The sequence below is a fragment of the Apteryx mantelli genome, chromosome 6, assembly GCF_036417845.1.
Source record: "Apteryx mantelli isolate bAptMan1 chromosome 6, bAptMan1.hap1, whole genome shotgun sequence".
Taxonomy (NCBI): domain Eukaryota; kingdom Metazoa; phylum Chordata; class Aves; order Apterygiformes; family Apterygidae; genus Apteryx; species Apteryx mantelli.
The window spans coordinates 5,352,504-5,378,753 of record NC_089983.1 but is presented as its reverse complement, the minus strand read 5'-3'; the positions used below and the strand labels follow the sequence as shown (position 1 = coordinate 5,378,753).

Sequence of the window (26,250 nt, the reverse complement as noted above, 5' to 3'; positions counted from 1 at the left end):
AATTTCACGGAAACCAAATGGCCAAGAAACATGAACACAGTTTAGTAAAACAAATCTCACAAGTGTAGAATTTCAGGGGACAGGATGTATTAGGAGCACACTGCAAGTGTTTACTGTTTCACAGGCTGTACGTTTTCAAGCACTCTTTCAAGACATTATTCATGCACATATCTACCTCTACTCAAGCGAACATGCCCAGCTGATTATGTTTATTATATTACATTCATACTTGAGTTTTAGACTAGCAAAATATCTCAAAGTGTGCACAGAAGGATAGGTATAATCTGTTACCACAATGTCATGGTGTTGTAAAAAAATCAGAAGGAAGAAAGGCAGTATTATTAAAACCCAGCACAATTATATATTTACTCTTTCTGAACAATTTCTCAACATGCAGGTCATACTGCCAGTTCTGAAAATGCAACCTGGAAGAAATGATCTTTCAAGTTGCTTTCTCTCAGCCCCCTAAGTCAGCCTCTCTGTAACAGTGATTTGGTTGGATTCCAGTCCTGGTAATCAGAACTGTATCGTGATGGATTCTGTATTTGAACTGCAAACATTTAATCAAATTTAATAAAACTGGACTACATGACATGGCAGTTTTAAATTACAAACTCAAATAAAGCCAGGGTTTTGAACAGTGCCAAAAATCTGAAAAGCTCACTCGCAAGAAAGAACTTTGTTTAGGATGGGCTCCAGCCTTCCCTTCCTCTTGTTTACACCAGCCTGATCAGGATTCTTTCTTCTCCAGGCAACTTAACATTCTTGGCAATGGGATTTTTGCAGGCTATCACTGTGCCAGAAACTGAAGTGCTGTTGTATTGAAAGCAAAATAAAAGAAAACAAAAAAACCTCCCCTGAACCTTGCAACTGCACTTATATGCATTACATACTATTCCCCAAAAGATTAATACTGGTGCACAAAAAGAACAAACATCAGTGTTTTGGAAAAAACAAAATCAGTTAAATATGTTATTGTTTTAAAATAACAATGATTTTGGTTACTTCCATTTTTAATGATGCTATTAAATACATTTATCATCCTTAATTCACTTTGTCTGACAGGGCTCTTATTCAGCCACATTCTTATTCAGAACTCAATTTGGGAAACAGAAAAGGGATGAACACCGCACTGCCAACAGAAGAACTTTGTATGTAACACTGGGATGTTTTCTTGAGAAGGTGGCAAGTCCATGATGAAAATCACCTGCTTATAGCATTGAGAACTAGATCCAGGAAGTGGAAAGACAGTACCTAACCCAGCTGGCAAGTGAAGGAAGGTGCAAGATGCGCTGATGCTTTTCTCCTGCTGAAATCCACTCCTGTAACATCTAGAGCAAGAAGGGAGACATAGCCTCAAACTGCACCTCCCAAGAAAGGTCCTCTAAAGTGATGAGAAAAGGAGTTTCTGGAGCAGTTATGTTGTGGTGATGCTAACACATGCTTACCAGAAATGGATCATCTAGTTTCTAGAAGCATAAGAAAGTGACCTAAAAAATTCTTGGAATCAGGTTGTCCAAAGGTCCTGGACAGCTAAGTAGCAAGGTGATAGGTATGCTGCCAAAGGATACTTCCTCCTGTGGAAATACTGAGGTTTCCTGGAGGAGACTGAAAGCCATGAGCAGAGCAGAAGAAAACTGCAGCGACGGTTGGTAGCAGCCCGGGGACTGAATTTCCTCTTCCAGATAGGTGTGCACATCACACCTTTTTGTGTTTTGACTGGTTTCGAACTGAAAGAAAATCTTCTCTGAGGACAGCCCTCTACTGGTGCTCACCTTCCCTAAGAAAAGCAAAGGCCTGAAATACAGACAGTGTCACTTTGGCTGTCATGGGCACTAATGATGCAGTAGTATCTACTGCAGTTAATGTCTCTCATTATCCAGAACCAGAGATGAGAGGAAGCCATGCCCTTCAGTAAAGCCATTTTTTAACTTTTGGAGTCCTCCAAAAAGATTTTGCCTTCTCATCAGCAGTTAAAATGACCACAAACAGAGGCAGAGGGCACGCAGAGGAAAAGCCCACACCCTAGAAAAGGCTTGCCAACTTTTGATCGACTTCTTGTGTAGCTGAAGCAGAAGCGCCTGGCATCTGCCATTCAGCCACTGAAGTACACAGGCCTGGTGATGGGCAAGACTGCCTAAGGAGCAGCCTGCTGCAAGATGTCCAGAAATTCATCCACGGTTTCTTCCACTTTTTCCTCTTAGAAACCACAGAGGCTGAGCCATCCGTTTGGAAATCCCTCAACTCAATGGCAGCGTTGAGGGGGAAGCTGCCAAAGGCAGGCTTGGGTTGGAAAGCCTCTCCACCTTGGAAGTGCCAGCAGTACAGCCTGAGAGGCATACACAGCTGACTGTGACTTTGGATAGCAGGACAGGTGCTATGTTGTAGAAAGAGAGGTTCCAAAAAAAAGTCTTTTTAATGCACAGAATTGCAAGGTAGGAGGCACAGGGATGGAATGCAGAAGTGCATTTTTTTTTCCCTGTCAGATGCTGAAAGGAGAAAAATCCCCATCTATACAACAACCTATCTATGCAACAAGTTTAAAAAGGTAACTGGAATAGTGTTAAAACATTCACTGCCTGTAAGAGCTGCTCCACTTCTAACTCTTAGGAGAAAAAATGGCATGAGAATATCTGCATCCCTTCTCAAAGGAAATGGAGCAGCAGTCAGCTGTTGGGAACTGGGATAAGGCAAGCCAATTTGAGCAAAGACTTGTAATCCCATAGGGAGATCTGGTTAACATCCCATCACCATTCGTTCTCACAATGATGACGCCCTTTTTGATTACCAGCGTTCCTCCCTCCACCTCTAAAGACCCACAGAGCATACATGAGAAATAACTACGCAGGTGGTAGATGTCAAAACCTACTGGTGGAAGGTATGAAGTTCAGATGTTTTCTCCAGTCACACCCCTGCTTCTTCTCTTACCTCTATTCCATCCTTTCAAAAACGCTTTTTTTTTTTCTATTTTAAAGCAATTTACAACACACAGCTCTGTCTGCACCATCCACTTGAGCAGCATTGTTCCCCAAATTGAGGTGAGCCCATCGAAGCTTAGATTTTTCCCCAAGGGAAGCAGCAGCGGATCACAAGCTAGCAAGGACAGAGGCGGAGGTTGTGTTGGCCGTAGGCACGTGATACAGAGCAAAGGATCACAGCCAACCAAAACAAACCGGTTTACATAATATACAGCTGAGAAATAACTGACCTGCTTAGCCACAGTGCAGGGAAAAACCTAACTGAGAAATAACTGTCTAGGTGTGAACCAAAACCCTTCCAGGAAGCCCCTACGCTTTGACTGGCAGAAACATGATTATTTATTTTAAGTATAAACTTGTACATAAAATGCAAATCCCAGCAGAAGTGAACTTTTGTGGTACTTTTCTCACTCAGCAAAACACAGTGATTGCAGACGTGCAAAGCTTTGTATTAGTTTCAACTCTGCAAGAACAACCAACTCGCAAAATCTGACGCACAACTACGCCATCTTCTACATGCAGCTTTGCAAGTCTGCATGCTCAAAGTAACTCCAGTCCCACTCTAACACTGCTCATTCAGTGCCGGGATGAAGGGGGAAAGTGGGAGCGGGATGGAGGGAGTGCTTGTTAAATAAATCACATGAAATACTGCTCTTTTTGGCAATGTTCTCTCTCTCTCTCTCTTTTTTCTTTTTTTTTTTTTTTAATTAAAAGGACTGAGCGTCACAGCAAAGATAGTGAGGAATACAGAAAATCAAGGTGAGCTTTACCTGTTTTTCTGAGCGGGAAGTCATCTTTGGAATCGTACATGCCCAGGACAGGGTGGTTGTAGGTGCCGGATACTCCGCTTTGGGGTGGGGAACTCTGGTCCAGAGAACTGTGTTGGGTCTTCCTGCGCAGAAAGAAAAGGAAGGAAGAAACTTTACAGAAGTGAAGCACAAAGGGCACCAGCATAGCTTCACCTTCTCCACTATATTACTTATTGCTATTACTTAGCAATACCAAGGAAAATAACTTCGTACTGGTTTTCTCCTTCTAGGCACTCATGCCAAAAAGAAACTAAAGGATCGTTTAAAGTCTGATATACAGGGAGGTAACTAAATATATGCTTAATTTTCAGTATAGGAATAACCCTGCTGAGCAAGGCTCAACTTATTAAGGTATTTAACCATGAGCATAATTTTAACTTGGGTTAGGTTCTGATGAGATAAATCACATCCTCGAAGCTAAGCGTGAGTGCCATTACTTTGCTCAGTCATAGCATGGAAGAATCATTTTCCTTCATTGAATAAAACCCAGACATAGGAGACAGCAAGCCCATGGACGAAGCAAAACTGAAGGATGAGCACATGAGGTGCCCCACTTTTAAACCTGCTAACAGCAGCCGTGTGGCATAAGTGGTCTTCTGCCTTTTGCTTTGCCGTATCCTGACCCAAGTGCTTGGCAGAGGCAGGGCCAAAGTACTCAGCACCTTTCCAGATTCACTTCTTGACACTGGCAATTTATAACTTTGTCCAAGCAAGCTGCTGAAAGTAAATTACACTCTGTTTGCTAAGGATATTAAATAACGAAGGAGTTTTTGAAGCCTCCTACCAGTTTGTTGGCGGTATCTTTCCTACTTAACGGCCTGTGACCAGTTTTGCTATTTTGTTCTCGAGGAACTCGGTGAGCCCCACTCAGACCAGACCCTTGCAAGTCTCCAGACCTCCCGTGGTAATAGTCATAACTACAAAATAATTTGTTTAGCAATATAGATGACAACCATACAGCTATCAAACAATTTTACGTTTTAAGATAAACAGAACTTAAACCTTGTTTTGCTTTTTTTTAAATATTAAACCATTAGTGACAACATAAAACAAGCACTTTCCCAAATAAAATGAAGATTTCTAATTTTACATGGTTTAATAATCTTGGAAACCTTGGTTGAAATATTCTGCTACAAAAGTTCCTTAAGGAACCAAAAAGAGGCCTTCCACCTTCACAATTACACTCATTTGTTCAATTCCTTGAGCATCACATTTTGAAAGCTCAAATCAGAAGCAGGCTGTTTGATGAGACACGTAGTACCAATTCTACTACAAGTTATATGCTTCAAAAAATAAAGGAATAATGAAATACTGGGAAAATGAATCCACTTTTCTACGTGATTTTGTTAAAAAATTCCTTGAAAAGTTTTTTTTCCAAATATCTACATTACAATTTTCTTACCAACAGTTACTCAACAGTTCTTACCAAACAATATGATTCAGTGTTGGTTTCTAACTCTCTCCCCTTTCATATTCCAAACTTCTCTGTACATACATGCAAAATAATTATTCAGGCTCTTACATAGTGCTACACTAGCATACGCACACATCATGTACTTTTTCATATTCACACCAATAAATGCCCACATGCACGCAGTTTAATCATCACCTGAAATCAAAACAGCACCAAACTGAAAAATATTTGAATCCTGCATGAAAACAGAAGGAGCTTTCTCTACCCAGATCTGCTCCTACCATAAGGAGGCTGCACAGAAAGATGTTTCAAAAACAGGAAGTCTAGATGCTGAAAGCCAAGAGCCCTCAAACCCACCATGTCACACAATGACATTTTTTGCTCTTGCCTATGCAAGCAATAGTTTTTTGGTTTTTTTTTTAATCGTGGCTTAAGCTACACAATCATGTACAGTGAAGTTATTTTCATCACTTTGTTAGGGAATGTGCATGAACTCAAAGGGTCTGTTTAGATGTGCTCTGGGTTTGCTGAATGACAGATATTCAACGCCACAAACATGAATACATTGTATTGCTGGAGGACTGGGATCCAGTGCCTTACACTGCTTTAAGCAAAATGCATTTGTCTGAGTGCCCTTTCAAGAATTTTAAAGGTCTTGAAACAGATAAAATTGCATACTAAATCAAGTGTGCAGGCATTTTTGAAAGCACATACCTTCATGTAACACAGAGCCTGTCCTTTGAACTGTGAGGTCCTTCAAAAACCCACGCACACAGTAAAGCATGTGTGATACTTCAAACATATTTACGTAATGTAAATTGGACATATATTCAAACATATGTATCTGCGCTAGAATGCTTCATGGACAGAGAATGCAGACACCTATGTTCGTTGGAATAAGCTAAAGTGTAACTGTCTCTCTCTAACGTCTTAACACAGAACTACTCAGCTAAACTCCATTTTATGACTGTTACTGCATTGAGTGTCCACTTCTGAAACATATTCCTGAGAATTTCCTATGGAAATAATAGCCCTATTACTAAACCTGAGGTGCCCAAGCTTCCTGTTAAGCCACTTGTTTATGTTAAATATCTTCATGAGTAAACCTCCTGGGAGCAGGGCTGTCCAACAGATATAGAATCCATAGGAGCGACAGTCTGAAAACACAATTCAAAAGGACCTCTTCTGTTGCTGCCTAGCATTAACCTAATCTGAAAATTACAGTCCACAAAGCCATTTTAAACAACTACATAGAGACTGGAACAGTACATAATAAACAGAGCACCACAGAGCTGAAGACTGAGCAAGACCTCTGTAAGGTCCTCCAAGAAATCTCCTCCAAGAAATATTACTGAACGTTAGACATAGGAACAGAAAGCTTCTTTCTGTCGTTTAGTAGATCCTTTGGACTACGACTATATCTGGAAAACCTCTACAATTGGCCCCTTCTCAGTTCGAGGGCTGATCTGCACGCGTGCGTGCAACCATGGCCTTTTACATTTGGGATTAGATTAACCCTCATAGCTTCTTCCACTCCACGGCCCGGCACCACTAAGCCTCACTGCTGAGTGAAGTTCAGACAAAGAACTGGAGGTAAAAGCATCTGCACATCTCCCTGGAAAACTGAAACCAGGCCCAAAAGGAAAGGGGAACGACAGCTATTTCTCATAGAAACGGCACGTTTCACATCAAAACTGTCAATACAAAATTGCTGTGCTGTTCAACACCCTTAAGAGAGCTGGTTTTGCAAGCAGTGCTTCCAATATTTTTTAAAGGAATTCATAAACCTTAATGAGACCAAAGGAAGTGCTTAAAAGCAGGCGTGTCATTGAGGAGACTATTTCAGCATCTGTTACTATTTAATTGGTTTGCCTGCTCACAGTAGGAGCATCAAGGCTATCTTCTGCAAGCGCGGCTTGTGCGCGTTAAATCCAAACACCACCCAATTAAATCATGTCAGAAGCATGTGCGGACATGAATATCTCTATAACTGCATTGGTAACCTATGAGATGCTATACAAATAAATACTAATACGCAATCAGTTTAAAGGTCCTTTAAAAAATAGAATGGAAACTTAAAATCTTCAATCTGTGCTTTAACATGCAAGGGACTGCCTTTAAAAAGTCTCCGCTGGGAGACAAGATACTACAACTATGCAGCTTGCCCTCCATCTGCTTTCCTCAAAGCCTGAGTAGAAAGTGCTCATGTCTGGCTTCAACTTATCACTCAAACATACCCTTAACAAAGATTTGTGAGACCTCTGAGGCTCTTTCTGGCGTTAGAAACCAAAATGCTGATCCTCTCCCCACCGCGAAACTACGATGCGGTGAAGAGCAGGAAGGGGCAAGCCTGTTAAACGCCAGAGAAACGCGATGGCCCCTCGTGCAACAGTGTGCATGTTGTCTCCAGCTGCTGGCATCCCTTTATCAGCAGAGAGGAGGAAAGCGGTCTTCAGATTCATGCATGTTGCAAGAAATCTTAACAACGTATCTGCATTCAGCATTAGCTGCAAACGAGGCAGGGAACATATCGAACCCTTAAGCAGAACTAGACTAAATAATTTCCTGAATCATACCTGGCGCTTAAACATATATGACAGTTAAGACCGCTGCTCTTCAGCTCAGCTCTGAATGTTGTAATCTGTATGAGAAGGCAGTTAATTGAAAACTGCAGAACATAAGGAATTCAAACCACTCCCAAATTTCCTTTTCTCTTTTTTAATAGATGAAATTCATATATAATGACAATTCTATGTCAGGTTTCCCTAGGGCCAAAGGATCAAAGATTTTGGAAGAAAAGTTTCACTTATTATTCTTAATTCTATCTATGTGATTTAATGCCACTTTTGCCTTAAAAACTCAGCATTTAACTGACTGGGAAAAATGGAGAACATAATAGCTCACAGAATCTTCAACTGCTTTTAACAAAATGCACAAATTTCTTGGTGACTCTCAATTAAGAAGAACAGTGGAAAATCAGTTATCTAAAATGATAATTATTTCCTCTTGATTGAAATTCAGTTTCTCCTAGTTCTTCTACTACTGACCTAGGGGGCCTTAAATATTATCTTTGCATAAATTACCAACGCTTCAGTACTTCAACCAGTGCCATAGCCATACAATTCTCAAGTCTCAGAGCAGATAAAGCTATTTTCACAGACATATTAAAATTGCTCAATCTCACCCTTATGAAATAATGCTAGAATTTTTCTGAAAAATACACTTCGACATTTCTGCACTGCCTCATAGCTGGGATATATTTTAAGTATAATTTCAACTTATTTTCTTGAGTTTGGAAACATCTTCTGGCCACGACCTCATCATCCCTGAATACATGTTTATTTCTTAAGACTTAAAATACTGTCAGATAAGCAAACACAATTTTCACTCCAAAAATTCCTTGGCTTTTCTCATTCAAAATTTCATGAATTTTATGGTCACTAAAGATGACGTTCAGAATGATTTACTTTTTTTTAAAGTAGACATTTAGACTGTTTTAGCAGTGAATGTTTTCAAATCATCTCAAGTTTTCTGATTTTACTTTACACTATAAAGAAGTGAACTTCTGGAAGTGAATCTGTGCATCTTTAATGCCACCCACAATATCACTTACATTTCCATGTCCCATGTCACTGTGACATCAACTTTTACCATCTCACTCCACATGACATTTGGGTTTTATAGGATACCCATAGTTTTCGGTAGAAAAAGTAGATGATGGGGCAATTGTGATTTAAACTACAGATAGGACACCCTTCCTATTTTCCACAGTTTAAAGAGAGGGGCCAAGTTAAGACTTCCAGCCTTGAGAGCTCAAGATGAGAGGTAAGCATTCAAGACTTTAAAAATGCAATGCTAGATCAACCATCCTGAGTTGCAACTCAGTTAACATAAAAAGCATCTTCCCTGTTTTCATAAAGTTCAAGTTTTCTTACACCTGGTGGGACCAAATTTGGGATGAAAAATTAGATAACATATAAAGGTTGATCTAGATGGTGGAACATGCTAATTTGAATAATCATGGACTAAAGAAGAGAACAAAGACCTCTGCTCACAGAAATAATGCGACCATCACAGATGATATAAGAATTACTCCTATGGAAACCCACTGAAAAAAGCATTTTGGTTATTTTGTAAAATTAAAGTCAAACCCTAGCTCTATTTTTATACTGCTTCATCCAGTAAAGACATTAGCTCTATTCCCCACATCTCCAGCAATTGTGAAAAAAGGTGGCACCGGCTGAATCATTAAGATAAGCCCAGTACCACTTACCCATACCAGAAGCGAGGATCGCTGGATATACAATGGTTGAGATTCCGGTGTGCCAAAGCTTTCTTTTTATTTAAGACGAATTCTTGCAACTTCATCTTTACTTCTGTGCTTGCCACCGCACCTGAAATGTCAATAATAATAAAAAAGAAAGGTTACTTAACCAATGCACTTTGGATGAAAGCAGAAATGAATAAAAATTCACAAGCTTTAAGAATTAAAATTTCCAATAAACACTCAGAATTAAATCTTTCATTCTTAAACCAATAGAGAACGTTTCTTTCAAAGGGAAAAGACCAAAGTGCCTCCGTTAAGGAGCTCTCCTTTTCTTTTCCTTTGGCTTTGCATATAATCACAACCTATGTTTAAAAATGGAGATTTAATTAGAGATTTATCATTTTACTATAAAAGATTTCTCAAGAGGATTTTTACACTTGCATAAAAGTACACTTAGAATAAAGCACTTGTAGTAGGTATTCCAGCTTTCTTTTAATCAAAGGTATTTAAGAAAAAGGGTCTTGTGTACACTCAACTTTTAAATGTCACATCTGCAAGCAGAAGGGGAATGAGACGAATGTCTCATATGTAGATTTTGTCTTGAAAAATCTTGTAAATAAGGACCTCTTTGTTCAAAAGTATCTGTGTACAATAAGACCTACATAATATTCCAATTCATTTACAAGTGTGCAATCTATTTCTTCAAATAGAAAATCTAACAGTAAAAAAAAGTCAGTAATTTTGAAGTGTAGAGTTAAAATGTCAACTGTGTAATTTCTAATCATTATTTGCTCCACAATAGAGACCAGTCTGTTTTACTGTGATGATGGATTAAAATTATCATTCAGTTGACAGAACAGATTCGCAGGCAGAGCTTCTGACGGAGCAATGCATAGAAAGTTTGGCAGGCAGCACATGTGGAAAACGATGGTTCATCTATACCACAGTGTAAACCAAAAAATTCCAAAGGAAAATATCTGGGCTACAAAAAAATCAAAAGGCCAGCAAAACGGTCTGCTCTACTGAGAGTAAAAACTCCAAATATGACAGGGTGACCTTTTCTCTCCTGCATTCTGCTCAACTTGGATCTCCACAAAAGAAGAAAACTGCAATATTTCCACAAAGCACTGCCTGAAGATTTAATATTGCTCAACCATTTAGACAGGGTTGAAAAGCTTGAAAATTTGCTCTTTTGGAGCACTATCTCACTAGTTCTACAAAATGTAGTTTTGGAAAGTGCTCCAGCAGGAAGTTCAACAGAGGAGCTGTATATGAATTCATAGCAAAGCACATGACTAGACCAGAATGGGTGATAAGTCCAGGAATCCACAAATAAAGGCCTTATATCTCTCCAAAAAGTCTAATCTCTAAATTATTCACATCTTTAAAATAACCAAACGTGCCTGTGTTGTATGGGCTTTGAATAAATCTGACACTACTTAGGAGGCTTCAAGCCAAATGTTTTTAGATCCTGAGGTTTGCAAAAGCTCCACTGGCACCTCTTCTTTTTAATTAGAAGTTGAAAGGCCCCACGTATGCAAAACAAGATAAAAACTGCGCTATGCCGTAGCCATAGACAAAGTTGCCATGTGAGATGTTCTGACCCATATTTAGCCCTTAACCCTTCAGTTGAAAGATCAAAGGAAAAAAAAAGTCTAATTCACTTTTTACATGCTATACTGAATTATTTTAAACCAAGTCCTACATATAGGCAGAAGCACTACATAGCTTCCAGTATGGATGTTACAGAAGAAGCCCAAGGCAAAAAGGTCCAACCCGTTGTGCACATGACAGCATCTCGTGAAGGTGTATCAGCAGAGTGCAACCACAGAAGTCAGACCTCAAAAATCTATAAGTACAGGTGTAAGGCCACAGGTGGGAAGCAAGACATTCAACCCTAAAGAATTGAAAGACATGGCAGAGTAAAAGGAGGGACAAGAGCGAAGGAGCTGGAGAGCAAGAGCTCAGTATAACAGCTTGGGCTGTGGCAGGAGGAAAATGTGCATGGAGAGGGAAAAAACAAACTGCAGAGTATGAATATGGCACATTCATTTTGGAGGGACTGAGTGCCTAAGAGGAGCAGGGAGCAAAAAACATATCAGCTGTGAAAGAGAGCTGCAGCGAGCAAAGTACTACAGAAAGAACAGGCCTAAATCAAGAGACAATAGGCTGAGCCACATTACTATGGCAGAGAGAAAAATAAAATATATATTGTCCCAAGATCATATTGGAACTGAATATAGGATAAGGTAAAGGTAGGGGGAAGAGGACGAGAATAAAAGAAGTAAGAAGCAGCACCAAACTCCTGCGCAAAGAAGAGGCTGCACAATGCAAGTACAGAGGAACAGAATAAATGGAAATTAATGGGCGAAAGCATTTAACGATAGTGTGGGCTACCCATAACCAGCCAGCTTGCAGGAGAAAGTCCACTGTGAGCCACAGTCAAAGGCTGCCTGAGCAACCCGGGATTTAATGCCCAGCAGGACTGAGACAGAGACAGATGATGCATGTCTGGAAAGCCATGCACAGAACTTGTTTGAGGCTCAATGGTAACAGTGGAAAGACAGGAAGACCAGCTATTGCTTATTATCCTGTACGGCACGAGGAAAGAACATCTGCTTGACAGACCTTTTCCTTCCTCTTTTGGAAGCCATGCTTTTGATCAGAAGCATTACAATGGCAGATTTCGGTTCACAAGGGACAGGTTAAGACTCCTCAGATGAGAAATCAAGGAGCTGATATTATGTTAATGTAAATCTATTTGTGATTTACCTTCTAAAAGGTACGAAACAATAAATTTTGGCTTCCAATGATGGGGCAAGGAGGGAGAATAAACTATATTTTTTATCTATTACATGCTCTTCATATTTCAGATTAGGACAATTTTAGCTGTGTTACATTTAACAAAATTTTCTGATGCAAGAAAAATAACTTAAGTATTCTTGAGAGCTTAGCTGCTCTAGTGATTATACACCATAGCACTTCTTAAATAAAAGTATTTTAAAAATAAAACTGTAGCCATGGGAACAGGCTCTTCAACTTAACATCCCCAAGTTCTATTCTATTCTCTACCCCTATATTTTTTTTCCAAAAGGTGCTTCAGATTCTTTTGTTATTTTAAGAGATTCGGGCATTTTTGTTATTTGTAAATTATTTTAATGAGAACAAACAGAGACGAATTTTGCAGAGACAACCAACAAAACATTGATACAATATCAACAGTTGATGAGAACGACAGGGTGAAGTGGAAATACTTAACAGCTTTCATCCAGTTCAAACCGGCTGCCTTTACTTAGGAAAATAATACAATGTACCCAAAGGATAAAGGAAAGCATCTCACATGGCAGCCAGTTGGACATCACAGTAGCCAACCTGTATTAGCATCACCTTTACTCACTCCTCAATGTTAAACTGCTTTTTTTTAAAGTAAATTCTGATCCTTTGGCTTTTCTCCCATTATTAAAAAAAAAAAAGTCTGAATTCCTATGAACTGCTTTGCTAAGATTTTGGGGTTGACCCATTCTTTCCTTTATTCTGAATGCAGCTTCAAGTCTACCCCTGCAAAACACATATGCAGGGAGCACAGAATTCAAACTTCAGCTAATTTTCCCCTAGTCCCCATTACTTCTCTACTAGAAAAGTCCTTCTTGAAGCCTTATCTCATTGCTGGTCCCCAGTCAGTGGCTTATCTCCTGTTGCCCTTGAATCCTCTCAGCTTCTTCCACCGCATACTTCCTTATTTCATTTGGAAGGAAGAACTAATGAGTTGATAGTACAAGTTCACAAGGTATTTTTCCTCCAGTTCTCTTCCAAAGAAGACAGAACAAGCAACCAAGTGTCTTTGATAAGGGATTTGTTGAGGCCATAATCATTTCACTGAATCTTGTGAAGCACATAATAACCATGGAAAAGTATGCAAGAGCCAACAACAGTCTGTACCTCATAAAAGAACTACTTTCTGAATGAAAACACTTTAAAACTAAAAACTGAGAACTTAGATACATCTTAAAAGAGTGAAATTAAAAAAAAAAGGGAAAAATGCAGTGTGCATCTGGCGTATTTTATGGTTTTAATATTCTGTCTCCATTAGGAATGCTGCCAAAAATACTTTTAAAAATGTTAAATCAAATAAAGAGATGATATACTTCCTTTTGAAATATGCAAAAATGGCATTTAGTAAGACAAAAATGAAGATAAAGCATGGAACTACACTTTTCTTCTCCCCTCAATACCTCCTAAGACTTTACACAAGCTCCCTGTGCAGTTGAGCTCTGCAGAGAGGCCATCATGAAGGTTTCATTAGTTTTATAAAGCTAGCAGAGTGGAAGTTTTATGGTTTCCATTCATCTACTCTGCTTTTCATTGCTGAAACAAGGGAGTTTTTGCTACTTACTCTCTTTTCCTTTCTCTTTGTTTTTTAGCTGCTGAAGTTTCTGCTCTCGATGCTGCTTCTCCAGCTCTTGCTCCTGCCGGTGTTGCTCCAACTTCCTCTGGTGCTCCAGGAGTTCCTGCTGATGCTTCATTGCCAGCATCTCCTGCTGCTGCTGTGGAGAAGGGAAGAGGAAAAAAAAAGATCAAATTAACAGTCAGAGTTCCCAGCGCTAAAACAGAAGTTACAATCAGCTGCCAATAATGTTGTTTAATTCAAAGAAGCAGAAAAAGAACATGTCCTTTGTCAAGGGACAAAGCCCCCCACAGCAACTTAGGACATATTAATCATGAATACTCATATGCTCATCATGTGATAATCCTACACTGAAGAAGTACTACTGAGCTTCTCAAGTCAGACACTTGAACCAAAATATGCTTTGCAAAACCAGTTCAGTTCCCTTGTACATACGCTTGTTTGAATAAGCCTTTAATTATATGACTGCACACTGGTTTCTCCAAAAGCTCTTGGTCTCTCTCTGTGCATATAGAAGAGTAGCCAGGGACGGGGGTATCTTCCTAACTTCATCCAGTGCTGCTCACTTCCCTTGTCCGCTGCACAACCTTCAAACTCAAAGTTAATGCAAAAAGACTACAGCTTCCTGTGGGCTCATTAGCATGATCATCATCAGTTCCTGAGCTTAATTATAAAATATCTTTCTCAAGATATTCCTTCACTCAAGGAAGGATTTACCCCACTCCCACATACATTCACAGAAAGAACCCCGAGACAGGCTGCCCAATTAAGGTCAAGATTTGCCAAACCTTCATAAAATTGGATGTTCAAGATTTGAAGCACTAAAGGCTCCTTTAACATAGTGTTTTGTGGGTAACAGCACTTTACAAAGTCCTGTGCAGAGATTACCTAATTTTTACAAGGTCTTCTTGCTGCAAGCAGACACCAAAATGGTTAAGTGGTATCTGGCACTCGCTGGATCATTTGGGGATTTTTTTGTTGTTTTTTTTTTTACTAAACTGATTTTTAAAAGTCAGGTTTTGGCACCCGTCTTTTCATAAATATAGTCAAGGGCACAGCACTTGTTGGGTTGGGAATGCCAACAAGAGAACAACTTTGAGAAGAGGTGCTGGTTTCCTCCCATGCATTTGCCAATCGACCCCTCCAATCCAACGACGAGCTTCAGCCTGCCACCGAGGCAGCTGGTCACAGTCTCCATACACTCCTGCAGGGCCACCTTGGGTCTCCCTCGATTTTTGTGGAAGCAGTAACAGCATTTTTTTCTTTTCTTTTTCATTGCTTGGTTGCCTTGGCCTAGCAAGCAGCCCAAACTCACAGCACAGCCACACATGGGAGGTGATGGGGAAAAGACCCTTTCAACAGCGGCTCAGTCTCACCTCAGCTTAAGCTGATCATGAAACCACATAGGGAGTTTCCAGCCCTGGGTTTTTGAGGACAAATTTGTTAAGAGTTTTGCAAGGTTACCTAGTGCCTTTCCCACTGCTTCCAGTTACTGTCCCATGGTGGGTTTTATAGTTAGGCTGAAAAAGTAGCACTAGACATTGAAATCAGCCAAGCCTGTAACTGTCTACAGATAAAACACTGGTAGCTGTAAAATCTTGCGCCACAATACCATTACCATTCTATTTTGTAGACAGGGAAGCAGAAGAGAGCCTAAGTTGCTCCCACATAACCACACAGTAAAACCAGAATTAGCATGAGATCTTCCAAGTCTTAGCCCTCTGGGCTTCACTGCCAAAGGGGCTGAGCCCCGACAGCTCTTTGTGGTCATGCTCACCACTTCCCAAAGTCCCAGGTGTCAAATCTGGACACCTAGAAGCTGTGTGCGCACACCAACCTCCTGCAAAATTTGGGGCAGACCATCTCTCTGGAATGTCCCAGCCCAGTGTATCCTTTGTGGGTCCAGGAGTGTTTTTCTGGGAGCTCAGAGGAGCAGTTTGGCTCCTCCAGGTCATGGAGAGGTACTTGCCAGAGCTTAGAGAATGCCCTGCGTTTTGACAGCAGGCCAGGAGAGAAACATGCTGAGGGGAAGCAGATGACAAATGACAAGCTGCAACAGCTTGTCGCTTCTCTAGGTGCGAATGGATTTCCGTGGGGCTTGCAACAGGCACTTCCCCAATGCAGGGCTTCTCCCCTGAAAAACGCCAAGCACCATCAAAAAAACCCACTGTTTTCTTAAGAAAAAGCTCAGACTAAGATTTAAGATACCACCGCCTTATCCTAAGAAAGGTCGCTGTTACTCCACTGCTACTTCCCAGTTTCATCTGCTCCCTGTCCAGCAATCAAGCTGCTCGGGCTGCTCTCATTACCCTTGCAAATCACTCCAAATGCAGGAGCACGTTTGCTCCCCGGAGCGGGTACCCATGATCATATTACGCTCGCCCTGCAATCTTTACGTTGGCAGCTTATAAACTGGCAGATTGATTTGAAGCTGGCAACGTTACCTTTCAAAACCCTTAATGCTATGTAGGCTCTGGCGATAGATGAGACTTCTCCAAGCCTTGACTTAATGGGTATCTGTGCTCAGATACCACCCACTGCTTGAGGTTGCAAAATCCTGGAAAGGGCCCGGGCCACTTCTGGCATGGTTAGTAAGTTGGGAACGTGTCTCCACTCTTCTCCAAAACTTAATACCATATGTGTGTGTGCATGCAAGACTTCCACCCTACATATCAGTGATTTTTCTTCTTCCTTTTTCACGTTTTTTATTTAGGCTTTCGACAGGAATTTCTTTGTTTAATTTCTGCTATTCTACATTTGTACCACCAAGTGTTTTAGCTGGGGTACATTAAAATCATACAATTCTATAAAAGCGTGCAAAAAAATAGTTTAGCTGGCATTCTGCAATCTGCCCAGCTATCTGCTGGAAACACATGATCAAGTAGTCCCTGCTGTTGATTCAAAGCGTGCAGATTGTTGTAAAACACCAAACACAAGTTACCAGTGATTCTACCTGTGTCTCAATTCTATTAAATTTTATGTAAACAAAAAAAGTAATTGAGATTCTAAACCACCTACAAAAGTAAAAACAAGAAGCCCACAGAGGCAACCAGTCTTTTTTGGTGTGTAATTAAGCAGCCGCTTCCGCTAACGCGTCTCCATTTGGGGATAGAGTATCATTTCAGACTTCCAACAAGTCCACCACATGGTGGGCTTTTATAACGTACCCATAGAAAGTATGCAAATGAACAATATTTAATGCACAATATGTTAAAACAGGTTTTGTTATTTTTTATGAAATAAGGAGCCTTTTCTCTCCATCTGCAGTCTCCCAAGCTTTGCATGCTATGCTTCCTGTAATGTTTTACATACATTAAGATGCTTTAGAAGGAATTATGCTTTCATTGACATCTGTAGTGAAAAGTAAATGAAAAGACAGATTTGTATCTGGATGGCTTATAGAAGTTTCATTAAAGATGCTTTGTTTCAGCTGAATTTTGACCCCAGTTTCCATAAAGAGCATTCTTAATATAGCTACAGATCTTTCCAAACTTAAAAAGTGAAGCAACCTCTCCAATCTTATCCATGAATTCACTTTTTTGTTGTCTGCTGGAGCCTCAGAAATGACTGAACAACTCATTTTCGTACTCTATCTGAACTCTTACAGCATAAATGTTTTTCTGCACTTAGGCATGAAAACAAACTACATAGACACTATTGACAGGAAATATATGGTGTGCACACTCAGCAAAGGCAAGGCGTGATAGCGATGCAGTCAGATGCCTGCTAGCTTTAACCTAGCCAGCTCAGGCAACTGCAGTGAAGATCCTGCAGCACAGATTGCATGCGGGTTTTTCCCCCGTCTCCGGCAAGCTCGGATAAGGATTTGGGATGCTAACCCAAGCTGAGGCTTGCATTGCTCATCCTTGCTGCTGTCACTATCCACGTCGGTTATATTGCAGTCAGAGGAAACAGAGCTATCTGCATGAAAGTCGCACAATTTCTCCGTGCTTTAAAAACATAAGCTTTAAGAACTCTCTTCACACTAGACCGTGCCCTGATTTTCCTTTTAAAATTTGGTGGGGAGGGGGAGGTGTTACAATTTAATTTTCTCATTTTCAAATGTGTCTTTCTGCTGATGCTTTGTAAAAAAAAAAAAAAAAAAAAAAGGACCCATAAACAGCAAGAGAACCCACTAAAGACTGACTAAACAAGAGAAACAGGAAATCTGATAACATACCGAAAGCTTTCCTATGCACAAAATAAACTGAAACTCCAGAAAAATATTAGCTTTTCTGTTTCAGTTAAAGTAATCTAGGCAAGTTTTAAGAGGTAGCAAACATGCAGAAAAGCGTGTGGTTAACTGCCATGCAGTTTTATTCCCCCTCCTGCTCCACACACTAAGCTGCTTCTGACAAGATAATACCCACACATTTTAGCTTTGTTCTGACATTAAACCTTCACTTGGCTGTCTCAGTGGAAAAAAAAAAAATCTACTGATATCTAAAAGCAAAATATTTCAGAAGCATATTTCAATGGGACACCAACTCCCACCACTTGGGTCTTCTAGACATTGAGTTAGGAATTTAAAAGTATCTCTTGAACTTCACTTCATGGCATACACCAAAGGATGCTTAGGTGGCTCTGATAAGGATTATTAATTACTGAGCTGAGATCTTGTTCACACACCACATAACACATTAGAAGACGCTGCTACAGATCTTTCTCGCTGGCAAACATATCAATGCCAGTTCTGCAATGCTTGTGTGTTAATTGCCCATAGCTGAAGTGGTATGTTTTTCTTAACTGTAATGAAATTTAAATGTTTGTGGAATACAAAGTGATACGCCAAGGGAAATCCCTTGCACTCAGACTAATTTCCAATATCAATTTGAGGAGTATGCTGTGTGACAAATACGCATTCTGCATTAGTGAACGTAGCAAGGAACATCTGAATAAGGTGCTCCTGCCAAAATAAATATTTGTAAATATTTGTAACTATAGGGATTCCTGCATATGTTTAATGTCACTGCTTCCACTATTTATGAAAGCTGCACAAATGTTCAACTGTACCTGTAGTTCACGCTTCTGGGGCTCCTTTAGCATATGTTAATAGTAATAAATGTAGCAAGGAGAACGTAGTGCATTTTAAGGTATTTATCAATTTTCAGCTAACCGTAAGGACTCAGCAGTGCAGCAGATTTTGCCAGTTGCATTCCTCAATTCTCCTCAGTTAAGTTCTCAAGCGTGTCTATTGAGAACACAAAGGGAACCAACCAGCACCTTTTCAGTAAACATGCTCGAAACTTCCCCTGCACAAAGAAACTTCGTTTTGAGCAAAGCAGAACTAAAACAATTCCCTTTAGCATTGCAGCAAAAATGGAAAAGCAGGGCTCTGCAATATTCCACATGCATCCGTCCAAAAGAAACCCAGTGCCCTCCTGAAAAGCGAGTGCTACTGACAGCAAAGATTCCATTTGCTAAAAAGAATGAGGATGTATTTCATTAAGACACGTTATTAAGATTTGCATAACCCCTTTGAGATTTGCTAGATGAATACCAAGGATGTGGATCCTTCCAGCATCCCAGTATCTTGCAAATACTACCTTAGTCTTTCCCCAGAAGCTAGACACAGTTCTCTCTGCCCACATGCCTCAGGTTTTTCCTTCCCCTACAACAGCCATCTTAATGACAGAAGCATCGTTTAGTTCACACAACCTGGTAAAACTGATTAAAATCTGTAAAGCATGAGTGGTTTTAAAGGCTAATGGACTCCCAGGTCTTTAAAATACATATTTTGAATACTTTACTGCAATTAGTGGAGGCCAGTGTAAAACTGTCTGTATCCAGGCAGCTCACCCTAATTCATGCAGCTGAAGCTAATCACACATAGAAATATTTTAGTGCAAGGCTGGGTGAACAACAGTCGGCATACTTATTGTCAAAGAAAGTCTGTTGCGATCCAAAGCACCTTAAGTTTTGCATCCACCTCCTAACTTGGATCTACACCTGTGGCAGAGATCACCTACTGAAGGAGCTACAGACTGACTGGATGCAGTGGGATGTCACCCAGAGCACCTCTGCAGCTCTTCATGTTTGTAGGCAACTCCTAATTCCTCAAGCACAAGGTAGCATAGGGTAAGAAGAAACAGGTAGACAGGGTAAGAAGATAGATTTTCATCTCAAACCAAGGCCACAACTGATTGCAACCAGAGGACTTCTTCCTGGAAAGCTCAAGGACACTGTACGACTAGTTCACCTGCTCTCAGAACTATCTGCTGCATCCTTACAACCCTTGAAGAAGCTGGTCCCTGGTGGTGGTGGCAGCTGCAAAGAAGTTGTAAGGACATGCAAGCAAAATACTAGCTTCCAAATCTGACAACTTAATGCTGTACAAGACCAAAAAAAAATTTCTCAGCACCCCCAAAACTTGCAGTCTTAAAGGCCGAGTTAAGGCATGTCCTAGTAAATGCTTATGAAAGCTTTACATAATTGTCCTCTCATCTAGAAGGCAGCCAAGCTGGGGTTTTGGTGCAAAGTGTTGTTTTGTTTTGTTTTTTTATGCAAACTGTCTGCAAGCTGTTTTGGCAAAATTCTACAGTTGTGAGAGGTTAATTCAGATATTCAAAAGCATCTGGAGCTCAGAATCTGCAAAAATAAAGCAAAGATGTGGATGACAGTCAGGAAAGAACTAACCCAAACCTATGCACATCAAATCACCGCCACAAAAATCACAGCACAGGGGTGGACAGAAAGGCATAGATTTTGACTGAATTCCTGGAGAAGTTCTGTTTTACTTGGTTATTTTAGAGCAACTTCAATGCTGCTTTTTTCTTTTGGCCAGATTCTCTACTTCATGTTCTCCCCATCCTGTTTACTGGATTTTCAGCCTATTGCTCCAGTTTCAGGACTCTCTCTCCCTTGGCTGTGTTTTAATTCCAAGGGCAAAACTATTACGGTTGTATGGAAGATATCTGCTGGAACACCGGAGGCTAGTTAGAAGTAATTGGTTGTACTGGGAGAGGGGGGATAAAAAAATAAATAAATAAAAAGAGTTGTGGTTTTCAGCAGGAGCCAAGCCGTAAGGGTTCCTAGACACAAAAATCTGAAAATACTGCATGGGAGAACAAATGTCTATCATCTCTTTTCTTGGACGTATCACCAGCTGAACGTATATTCAGAGTGCCCCTTTCCAGCTGTCGGAGAGGCAGACAGCAGGCAGTCCCATGCCAGAATTCCCTGCAGCCAGTCTTTCTTCACTACAGCAGGAGAAAAACAGTCTTTCTCAGCTGACTAGGCAAGCGACTAATCTCGCTCAGACATATCCTACTGCAAATGTCTGGGGTTCAGGTTTATGAAGTTCAAACGGCTTTGGGAAAGCAAATGACGGTTAAGTTTCCTGATTGCCAGCTACAGGCTAAAAGATCCCACATTAACAGTTTGGCAGTTTATATACAGACATATAATTTTGTATCCCCATTTTTTTCCCCCATCACGTTACCGCTCACCTCTCCTAAAAGCCTGATGGCTTGCGTTTCATTAATGAAGTAGCAGCTTCATCCCTCTAACACCTGCGTGGCTGTGAAGGTATACTATTGAGAAGGTACTTATATGTGCCTTCTACTCCCTGATGGCAACTCTAGGCTAGTTTTTACACTTCCTTCAGAATCAGATTAGTTGCGAGCCTTGCGAGAAAGTCATGAGCTGCATTTGTAGCATCTGACATGCAGTTCTTTCTCCCATTATCCCCCTCAAAAGGTGTGTGTGTGGCTGGGGAAACAACCCTTTTGCATCCAACTCTGCTGTGCTTTATGTGTGCCTAAATTGAAGGAGAGGACAAATCTGTGCACCTTGCACCCGGAGTAGGAAACGCAGAAGTCCGACCACGTTCCTGCAGCTATTGAGAGGAGTTTGTGTCACAAGGAGCAGCTCTTCTTTACAAAAACAAATGTTCACCTTCCCAAAGACATCCTTATTGTCCCGAGAGGTAAGTCACCTCCGTCTGATATTCCCCACTCCCAACACTGACGTGCCTTGGTAGATCGCAACGTCATGCAAAGTCTGACTGAACGGAGGAGATATTTAAGTAAGAATTTGGTAAAAAAGCACATTGTGTTTTTTCTTTGTGCTACTCTGGGAAATTGGTTGTTGTCTAGTTCTCTGGAAAGGAGTTCTTTTCACCTCATTCTTCACAAAGGTGCATTTAACAAGCATGGGAATATTGAAGGATGGAGCAAAGGGAGAGGCTATCCTCTGTTCAGAAGTAGATTACTGTCATGGGACTGAAAGTTGTATGCACCTGCTTCGGTTACACCAAACCCTTTGGTTATGATGATACTGCTCACTGCAAGAAGATACCTAAAGACAAAGTTAGGCCCGCAGTAGGGACTCTGTAAATCAAAGAGCCATACAATGGTCCGGAAAAGGGAAAAGAGGCAAAGAGAATGAAGGCTGACTATGTTACGTCCGAGTAACATATCCTCCAAAGAAAGGGGGTGTTGAAAAGCTAATCAACAAGTGAGGACAGAGTACTTGTTCCATAACTTTTTGCTTCACTCCTCCAGTCCCCACTACAGTCAACATCACTGCTGACATGTGGCTTTAGCAACCATTTCAGCGCACAGTTTCTGGTTCAGCTTCCTTTGACTGGGTTTAAGCATCAGTGGACAAGGTGGTGAAGCAGACTAGGAAGTCCGGTTCTTTGCTGCCCTCTGAAAAGAGGCAGAGTGATAGGCCAAGCATCCAACATGTCTGAAGGAACACAACAGGCTAAAAATGAATGTTCACCATCATTTGAAGTTCATGAAACCACAGCAGAGGTATCACATTTAGAGGTAACATGCCACCAAACCACATACCAACCATGTATTCTTTTTTACAAACCACCACCAGCCAAACAAGAAACTTAAGCAGGAAGATTAATCCAACAATATTTGTATTGTGTGTATACAACTGAGGTTATTCCCAATATGATTTACACTTAAATGCAATTTTGTTTTCTCATACACCTGCTAAATTTTGTTAAGAGACCATAAACAGCAACAAGAATCACAATGTTATGAACGTTAATTTCTCAGTGATAGTGCCTGTATTTACTTGTCAGGCAGTGAATGGTACCATTTCTGCCACTTAGGTCCCATGGTCAGCCTTCAGAATACCTCAAATGAAAAGTCAGCCCAATTTAAGTCCAACTTTAGGACAGCAAATCGAAAAAAAAAATGCATTGGGTAAAAGTCTGTTCTGGGCAAGAGGGCTTCACCCAAGAAACTCGATGCAGCTGAGTTCGGGCAGCAACAAACTTTTCATTTCCCCTATTTGATGAGTCTGAAACCACACTCAGTTAGAAAGCTGTGAACCCCCCAAATCAAGGATAGCAAGTAATGGTGCAGGGAGGCCAAGGCTAGCTGTAGCAGCAAATTCCAAGGACTCTGTCATGAGATCTCACAGCATGAAAGCCACTAAGACCACTGACTGCAGTTAGATCTGCGATTTCACTTTTGACCAAAATGTTTGTCTGCATCACAAAGCTGGAAAAGTTTGAGTTCGCTCCTTCCACCCAGCAAGCAGTAGCCCATCTCAGAAGAAGCCAAAATGTTCCTTTTACCAATTTTAATGCAGGTCTATATGGACCATTGTGGACAATCTCCCCGGCTGAGCAACCCAGGACAAGCCAGCTTCAGACCAGAAACCATCAATGCTAGTTAGCAAGCTGCTCAAGTTAACATACCCTGCTGAAAGGCTCTGTGTTTAATTGAGAGATGGAGCTTACTAATACAAATGCTGCTATATAATTTGTTGACGTTATCCACACTGGCGCGTGTAGCTATGCCCTTGGCGTTTTGGAAAAGATCTTGACTTTGAGCATGAGGAAAGTCACTCCCTTCTCCCTTCAAAGACAGCAAGCACTCTCATCTTGCAAAAGCTTTTCCTGGGGCTTACTTCTGTCAGAAATTAAATTTTGCAGGATCTATACCTAAGCCTTTTAGGCCATGGAGTCAGCTACTTGTACCAGAAAAATGAGGAGAGGTCACCAGAAAAAGAACAGGAAGCCATCTAGAAACAACGAAAGAGCATTTTACAATGACTTCAAGCGCTAACAGGGCACAAAGTGTTCGATCTGTTTTTACCGCTGACTGTACCCCAAACACAGTTCTCTAAGATTAATAATCCTATCATGTCAGAGGTAGACACCTGGTATCTCCTGGATTTTTAAGTTTCTCTTGAAAATAATGGAAATTGTAAGGAATGGGTGCTGTCTCCAGGAGGAAAGGGAAGCCTTCTGAGTTGCTTGGAAAGAAATAACATTTTACTGACGGCATACCAAAATCTGTCCAGAAGATTCCCTGAAAGGCTTTTACCTTCAGAAGCAAATATTAGGGGGGGGTTGGTCAGGGAGTTTCACCAAATGCTTCAAAACAACTGGTGTAAGGACTAATATCCTGAAAGCACCATCAATTTGGGATCAGAAGCTATGTTAATGAAAAACACGTCATCTGAAAACTGCAGAAACTACACAAAACCATCTTTGCATTCTGAATGCTGCTATATATAAAGTCTGAAAACATTCCACTTATTTTTTTTTGTTTATTGGCATAAAGCCAATGAATTAGGCAGCACAGCATGCTGTTAAATGTAGGAAATTTCTACATTAAATAGAAAGAAAACTGTTTCCGAATCACTACTCGGTGAACACCGCTGCCATCAGAGCTGCCTCCTATGCACAAAGGTCCAAGTTACATGCAAACCCATGACTTCTCTGATCATCCTGTACATGTTGCACATACAGTATAATATTCCCTGTGACACTGGTGCATATAAATACACTTTTCTCAGATGACAGAAATAGCATCAGATGAGAAAATTAACAGCTTTACATGCATCCAGGGTAAGATTTCCGTTCCATGAGGAACTTTGGGATGTTTAGATGCTTCTCAGTGTTGGGGAATATCACTACCAGGACAATACTTTTTTGATACCTGCTGTCACGTGCTAATGCTCATATGCATCAGCTTCCTAAAGGAAGTTTCGGGCTTTAGCTATAAGACAGACAGAGCTCCTAAGAGTCCTGCTCTGAGTTTGGGCAATGCACAGAAAGAAGAGATTAAGTCCATTACCCACCAAGTCGTCTGCTTCTCTGTTGAGCTCGCACTGCCTGCAGTAGCTTTTTTTAAAGCACGTCTCCTATCCCTCTTCAATCATTTCACTCAGGCCCTTGACCAGCAGGCAAGTGGAAAACCTTTTGGTAACTTCCAGCTGATCTTGGCCAGGAATCAGTGACTTGCAAAGGAAAAAAAATTCGATACCAATTCCTTGGCAGTCAAAGGTTGAGCAAAGCTCAGGATGGAATCTGCGGAGAAGCTTTCCACCATCTCATGGGCAACCCGCCTGGGCGCTGAGGTCCCTCTTCCCTCCTTGCCTGCATTGAGGGAGGCAGATGTGAGGGCTATAAATATTGTCGCACGTCTGGCAAAGCATGCCTCAGTGGAAAATCCATTTCCCTGAAGGTGAGCGTCTCTGTTGAAGACAAGCTTCTGCCTCTTTCTCTGGCCAGTCTGCAGCAGCCTCTGGAGCCCTCCGCATACAACAGTGTTGACTGCCTTTCTCGAACTGCTTTCAGGCGTCAAGTCGCAGCAATTTGCAAAGCTTCGCTATAGTTGTGAAAGACAGTTTTCTGTATTTCCATATGGCGTGAAGCCTTCCTAAGGCTTAGCTTATTTTCCCTAAATATGTCAAAGTTTTCTCATTACTCTCGGCATGCAATGATCCTTCTCCCTCAGTGAGCAGAGCTCTAACTGCATTCATTATACTTTCCTTCCACAAATATTATTTCACTCTGAGCTTGGTTCTCCAGCTTGCATGATGTTCGGGAATTTGCTGCCTTTACATGGAGACCATTTCTTCCAAAAGAGAGACGCAAGAAGGTTCAACAAATAGAGGTAGCTGTTGACTTTCTATTAAAGCAAGGACTAACTGGGGGAAAGGACTGGAAAAGGCACCATCTATGCAGCCAGGAAGACTGGGCCAACCTTATCTTTTCCTTCTTCACTAGATCAGATGATTAAAATTCTGCTGCTGAGATAAAACCAAGTTCTGGAAAATACAAAAACTTCAGGTTTCAACAGAAAAAAAAAAAAATCTACTTGAAAAGAAAAACAGGAAGACATGCCCAGCACTTTTAAAACCAAATTTCATTTACTCAAGAAGAATTTAGGATGTCTCCTACAATACTGTTTTGTTCAGGGGGAAGGACATTTCCTCCCTCTTCGTTCATACTACATCCCTTATAATTTGTATTCAGACTATTCACTGCTTTCCCACTTGAGAAAGAACAGTTTCTGTGTTCAAGTCAACAACATAGTGATAAAGAAAAATAAAAAACATAAAACATGATTACTGCTGTATGAGGCATTAACTTTTTAAAAATAAGTAACCTCTTT

The 26,250-nt window shown here is 40.7% G+C and overlaps 1 protein-coding gene across 7 annotated transcripts in view; it reads right to left on the bottom strand.

Annotated features, from left to right (window-relative positions):
- HDAC4 (histone deacetylase 4) overlaps positions 1 to 26,250 on the bottom strand; it is a 279,008-nt gene that overhangs the window by 97,704 nt on the left and 155,054 nt on the right. For 5 of the 7 annotated variants that reach the window (XM_067298642.1, XM_067298649.1, XM_067298645.1 and 2 more), the window contains 3 exons: positions 13,862 to 14,012; positions 9,475 to 9,595; positions 3,749 to 3,870 (listed from right to left, as the gene is read on the bottom strand). In XM_067298642.1, the coding sequence (XP_067154743.1) occupies positions 3,749 to 3,870; positions 9,475 to 9,595; positions 13,862 to 14,012 (394 nt within the window). The remainder of the gene's footprint in view (positions 1 to 3,748; positions 3,871 to 9,474; positions 9,596 to 13,861; positions 14,013 to 26,250) is intronic. The other 2 variants (XM_067298648.1, XM_067298646.1) reach the window with 2 other exon arrangements.